This window comes from Cynara cardunculus (assembly GCF_001531365.2).
Source record: "Cynara cardunculus var. scolymus isolate 2C chromosome LG 13, CcrdV1, whole genome shotgun sequence".
In the NCBI taxonomy this organism is placed as follows: Eukaryota; Viridiplantae; Streptophyta; class Magnoliopsida; order Asterales; family Asteraceae; genus Cynara; species Cynara cardunculus.
Window position 1 is genome coordinate 11,323,865 of NC_037540.1, and position 6,945 is coordinate 11,330,809.

General features: G+C 35.0%; 1 protein-coding gene across 1 annotated transcript; it reads right to left on the reverse strand.

The window, feature by feature from the left end:
* Positions 1-3,039: 3,039 nt before the first annotated feature.
* Positions 3,040-5,739, reverse strand: LOC112524441 (actin-depolymerizing factor 2-like). Its single transcript, XM_025134256.1, has 3 exons — positions 5,628-5,739; positions 3,532-3,797; positions 3,040-3,452 (listed from the first exon to the last, which is right to left on the reverse strand). The coding sequence occupies exons 1-3, from the start codon at positions 5,628-5,630 to the stop codon at positions 3,302-3,304; spliced, it is 420 nt and encodes a 139-aa protein (XP_024990024.1). The 5' UTR covers positions 5,631-5,739; the 3' UTR covers positions 3,040-3,301.
* Between the last annotated feature and the right edge of the window lie 1,206 nt (positions 5,740-6,945).

Consider the following 6,945-nt stretch of genomic DNA (forward strand, 5'->3'; position numbering starts at 1 on the left):
TGACACGAAACACCCATGGTAGAATACTGCTAATCTAGTATCATACTTTCTAACACGGAATTTACTACATTTTCTTGTTTATCGATAATTAGCGACATTTCATTTTTTTAAAAAGATTTTAAATTCAAATTACATTATCTAAACTATATTATAAACATTTGACAAAAACTCTTAAAATCATTTTTTATGCATGAAGTACTGCTTATTGATGTATATTACTTAAGTTCAAGATTACAAGTAAATTATATGTAAGTATAATTTATTAAAGGTCCATGTGTGAATTCGTGTAACTAACTACAGATATACATAGAAATGATAAAAGAAATGAATTAAAGAAATTACAAAAAATGGAGAAATTTTAAATAGTTAGTTTGATACTAATATTAATATATATTTTTTTAAAATTTATAATATCTTTGTATTTATATTTTATTTAAAAATGAAAACATTATAATTTTCTTAAAACCCATAAAACCGTATAGAACATCCATTGAGACAAAAAAACATTAAAATCAAGATGTATCTCGCTACATTGTACGAATACCCGTAATCATTAAAGATACATGGTGATGTTGACTTAATCAACAAGATTTCTTTATTTGCTTATTATAGATGTTTGACAAACAATCAAACTCTTTACTTACACTATGTATTAGAATAAGCATTCCAATCCAATTTAACTACTTAAGCTTTCTGCATTGCTCCTCCCTATCCCTTGCTTTCTGTATAAAAATTGGCATCAATCTATAACAAATATCATATTCCAGATCGTGTGAGAATAACAATTATGGTAAGAATAGTGAGAACACTTCTGAGCCTTTAGATGAGTGAACTTTTTAATCTAATTTTATTTACCTTCAACTATCTTTAGTTATCTTCATATACTTTTTTCTTCATCTTTAGTCATTTTCATGAACTTTTACGTACATTTAATCACGTTCGCATGCATGAATTTGTTAAAGTTTTGGTTATAACAATAAAAATTGGTAAATAAACATAGTTGAAGGTATATGAATGTATATGAAGGTTCTGTTCCACCTTCTCACCATAACTCTTATTCTCACCAAAACCGAACTCACAAAGATCATGTATACAAGTCCTCAAGGATAGCTCAACCAATAAGATCTTAGCTCACCCGTTCAAAGTCCTCACTGGTGGTTTGGCTGACTATCAACTTCAGGACCCTATGAGATCAGTCGAAATGCAGGCAAGCTAGTCCAGACCCCACAGGTATCAAAAATAAGCATAAATTATCTATACCGTTTCCATCCGTTCTTTATTTTGTGGATTCAATCTTCATTAGAGACCTAGATTGATCTCTCTTTTTCTCCTACACCATATAACCGAAACCCGCAAAGTTGAAATATCAAACGGCCGAAATGAATAGGACACGGAATACACTATGGAAGATGATCAAACCTCAGTCCAAGCCAAACCCATCCATCATGTCTTCTTACCCACCCCCACCCCCACCCCCCTTCACTTCAAAAGCCACTAAAAAAACCAACCTATCTTCCCTCTTTACATCTCAAGAGCTCTCCTTTTTCCGCAAATACGTAAGGTGGGGCCGGCTAGCGGCCAAGGCGGGAGGCAGGAGGTAACTGCTGCACCGCAATAGATGAACAAGACGGAAAAGTGATCTACTGATGGTTATATACCATTAGAGCAACTAAGACCTTTAGCAAAGTTTCTTGATTCTTCTCTGTTACTGGATTTATATATGTAACCATATGTGACCTAAGTGTAAAAATTCTACACGAGCACATATTTCAGGAACAAAAGCATAGACCAGAATCATCCCGCAAACATGAACATTTGAATTTCTACCATAAATGTTTACCAGGTTATAAACCCTCACCATTAATCTATTATGATGACCGAAAATGTTACCTCTAAGATAAATGAGACTGATGATTCTTACCGATAAACGGTTACTAACCCGATAAGGTTTGATATGAAAGATGAATCTTTAATTATGTAGAAAGCAAATATTTAGTTGGGCCGAATTTAATGGGTCGATTCCTTGATTCTTGGCCCTTTTCTCAATAGATAAACAAAACCATACCATTTGGTTCGGTTCTGTTTTAAGGTCAATCGGGTATTACGACTTCTGTCAATATTTGGAAAAACTAGATCTCACATCAACTATGAATAAAAGATCCATCAATTTCACATCTACTTACAATTGTTTCAACTTTTTGTATGTTGACGGTTTTGTGTTCAATTTGATAGGAAAGACGAAATAGGGTGTATTATTTGTACTCTCTTTTTATGGTTACATCAATTTTCGGACGAAGCAAAACCAGCAAATGTAAGAAGCTTCGATCGATGTGTGCAAGAGCGCTATGACAACGAAATCGGAACAGAGGATAAGTCTACATACCGCAGACGAATACAACAGATCCTAGTAACAAATATTAAATCAAACCAAACAAACTCAACAATTATTACAAAGTACAATCTGAGAAGGGTAAAATATACACAGACAAATCCTCTACCTAAAGAGGTAGAAACACTATTTTTCATGAAAACATCTGACTTGCGAGAAAAAAAAAATAATTCTTTCTTTTTCGAAAAAAGGTCCATGAGAAAAAATTGAAATCCTAGAAACATATAATAGATATTATGTTTGTGAACAAGGAATGTCTACAAAGTATTTAACAGGTCACTTGTCTTACCAGATTAACGTGACAAGGACTTGCAACCTTACCCGGTAAGACGCAAAAAAAGAGAAGTTTTACCTGATAAGTGAAGGTGGTGACCTTACCGCTAAGCACTTACTGGTAAAATTGTTGCATACAGTATCATTTGGTCACCAAGAAGGTTAGTGAAAGTGTTGAATCTTACCGGTAAGTGTTTTTGGCGAACAGTAAACAGCCCTAAGTATGTGCATTAACCGTAATTTAGAAGATATATAACATGTAAAAAGGTTGAAGTAATAGATGAAACTTACTTTTTTGCACCAATGGCTTCATCCTTCAGCAATAATGTTGTCGATTAAGATGCTGAGCTTCAACTGTAGATTGATGATAAGATTGATAAACAATAGAATGCAAATGGATTTCCAAACATCCCAAAAATGGAAAATGAAATAGTGTCGAAATTCATATCAGTTTTTGTTGAATCACACAAAACATCACCACACAATTTTTACCTGAGAAATCACACTAGTTCTTGATGAAAAGGAGGAGAGCCACTGATTAATCTACATACCACAAGTGAACTATAGACATTTAACATAAAATGACAATATTCTATGAAGAATCAAGGCAGCATCTCCATTCAAACATATTATGCAGCTTCAGTTTGCTCGGCTTTTAATAACATCAAGCCCCACCTCACTCGGATCTGTTGCTTGCAACTCCACCTGGATTCCGTCCAGCTCTCTCTTGAACCTGTCCTTGGAGCTCGCGTAAATCATCTTGCTCCTCACTTTTGCGGTATCCGGAGACCTTAATGGGCAAATTAAACTATAATTAGAAGCCATCAAACTACAAACAGATTAAATAACCATAAAAGGGTTATTGCTACCATGCAATGAAGAAAATCCTGCTCTTTGGGACATTTTCTGCAGTCATAAAATCAAAATCAAAGACAGCATATCGGCACTCATCAGCAGGGAGACATGCTGCAAATTCATCGTAAGTCTCTGCTGGTTCCCCAAGCTTTTCCACAATCACCTGCTTCTGCTTCTCTTCGATTTTATAAATGATGAAGCGAAAGGTCCTCTTTGCCTTCAAATCCATGAACTTTAGTTTGCACTCATCGTGCACAGCCATCCCTGATGCTGCATTGGCCTATAAGTTCAATAGAATATCAATCCACCAGCATAGCAACACTTAACAAAGTGAGATCACAAGCTGAATAGCTTATTTGTGTAAAATCACATGGATGGTACAAGATATGTTAAATAAAAGGGTCTGTGGTACTTAACAATAGCAGTATTCGGCTATTTTCCACCAGGCCATGTTGAAACATTAAACAACCAACATAGTAGGACAGATAAGAGACCGAGTTAAGACTACGTCTCACCGTGTTAAGGTGCCCATCCATAAGTAAACCTTACACCACCCTCATTTTTATGAACAAAAAGCTTGTAGGCTTTAAATTATGTAGTCCACATTTAGCAGTATATAAAATTCCAAAATAGAAATTAGAAGCAACTTGAATTTTGTAGTCAACATTTAGCAGGATATAAAATTATTAAATAGAAATTAAAAGCAAAGCCTATTTGCCATATAGCTTTGTGTTGCATCAGTGAAGAATCTTGATCTACAGGTTGTTTAGCAACAATCTTTTATGTGAGGTGATACCAATGAGGCATTCTACTGCAACATCACATAAATCAAGATCACCATCAACGTTGCTTAAACCAAGACCCTTTCAACAACCTTGCTTACACCAAGACCCTGTACTAGATCAAACATACAGCCCAAATCATGCTGTCTTCACATGGTATAGTCTGTCAGAAAGTAGCCTAAATAGCAGATAGTTAATTTTTTGCAATGAAGTTACATACATAAACATTCCACTAAATACTAAACACTGATGTTCTTATCAGAATAGGTTCCCAAAGAACAAAAAAGGCTGCTAATTTCAATTTTTTACTACATGAGAAATTACAGTTGCTAGCTCACAGTCCAGTTCAATCCAATCTCCAGGTAGCATATGGATATAGCTATCGAATTTCTCTGAAGTTGTCTATTAAAACCATATCAACCACAAACAGTCTCTCACTAAAGCAAAGGTTCAGCCAAGCACATCTTAAAGTTGGCAAAAGAAACCTGCCACTTCCCAACCCATAATATATAACTGACACACAATCTGTCAAAAGAGAAATTACTTTCACCAACAAATGATAACCATCAAGAAATCACTGAACATCTGTAAGAAATATAAAAAGGCTCAAATGCCCAAGCAGATGCATATTAACCCTCCTCAATTACAAAGATACCTCTATTTTTTTAACAAACATGGTAAAAGACACCTTGGATCCCCTAATCCACAAGGTATATGCAAAGCTCTTCGTCCACGTACAACAGTAAAATTAACTCCCCTCCAAGACTAGCCAATTTGGTCCCAAATAATTAGATTAGCTACAAAATTTGAGGGGGCCACTGCTGGCCTTCTCTTACTCTGTCACTCATCGTACTGGCCTATCTCCTAGTTTATTATGCAGTTTAGATATAAATGCCATAGTTTGTGTTCAAAATCTCAAATCAGATGCCTATATCCACCAACCTTAATTGCGCTTTAAAAGATCAATAATCACACATAATCACAGGCCTCCCTGAAGATTTTGAACAATTCCTGGCGTCGCTTCTTAGTAATCCAGAAACACATCTAACCACTTGAACCTTCGATCTGACTTAACTCGTATTATGAGGAATAGTTCGAACATAACAATCAACACCGACATGTAAATCACACATAATCGAAAATCAATCACCAGGAACAAAGATCAACACTATCAACATCAACAGATTAACAAAATCAGCAGACAGGCGGTACAGATCGCAGTAAATATCTCAAATCAAACAAAACCACATATAATCCCAGTATGTAAACAAATGAGTCGACAGAGTGTATTTCTGTGTGCGTGTCATAGATAAAGAGCGAGAGGTAACCATGATTTCAGGCGGAGAAGAGAGATCGACGAAAACGATGGAGAAAATCTAGGGCTCCGATTGAGAAATTTCTGTAGGTTTTTGCGGTGAGCTAGAAGACGCGTTTGTCTGCCTTTTAATTTGGGGATTTTTCGGAGTCGTCTCACATTTTAACAGTTGAAAATTACATAAATAACCCTAACGTTTTATACATTTTCACTATAAACCCTGAAACAACATTTGGTACATTTAAATAGTCCATTTCATTTCATGTTTTGTTTTACGATGTCAACTTACGACGACGAACAAGATCAAGATTAAAAATTGCAAATTAACAAGTCAACCAACCGTTTGGTAGTTGTTGAATGGTTTAGTGCAGAGATTAAGTGGTCGGAATGATTAAGAGGCTTTCATGATATAGTGCAAAATAAAATATAATTGTTTGTTGATTGTTTATAATGAAATTAGAGCGTTGAATGTTAAGGGAGACTTATGATGCAAAATCATTCAGATGATTTTAGAACCATCAAGAGGTAAACTTTTTTTTGCCAAACAAGATTCACCTCTTAATGATTCAGATGTTACCTCTTAATGGAACTATTAAAAGGTAAACAAACAACCTCTTAAATATAGAATCTTAACCTATGTATTTTATGATATTTTGGTTTAAAGATTATTTTACTTATGTGTAAAATCTAACTTTGGATCATAAAATGGAGGGGAAACAGTTAAACATTTATTTATTTTTGGAAATGGGTGATCTCATATTTCGTCTGGATCAATCTCATGACTAATTGCAACTGTACGTTTTGTCCACAACCCTCATATAAATCTCTCAATAGCATAGCCTCAAGTGTATAACATAGAAGACATGATTTGAACCAGGAATTTTATCATCTCCTTGTTCCTATCCATCACGTTAACACCCTTGTGATTAACCGTTAAACCTTGTCGTCAACTAAAAACATCGTTGTCATCATTTCCATTGCTAGCTATGGGATGGCCTTGGGAACGTACCGATTGTTCGGATGCACAAGGCCGTCAGTATTTTCTCTTTTAGTGTTAAGTATATTATAAACTTATGATATATAAAAGAAACTTAACTTTAAATACAATGGAGTGTTCGTTAGTTGGTAACGGTGCCTAGCAACCAAGTTTGGGAACTAGAGTTCAGGCGAAGTTCAGGCGAAGTATCGTGTGATAAGCAAAGTTCATGTGAGAAGCGTAAGAAAAGATCTGAATACTTGATCACCTTTAATCTCAAACTCATCATGAATTGCACTTGATACGGGAATTGATCTGGTACATCTCGTTCTAATGTCATCTAAGAGTGGAGATC

Bases quoted from the DNA above. Each gene is read 5' to 3' on its own strand.
- LOC112524441 (XM_025134256.1), bottom strand. The intron at 3,453-3,531 runs GTAGCAATAACC...TTGCCCATTAAG, and splicing joins AGGATTTTCTTCATTGCATG to GTCTCCGGATACCGCAAAAG.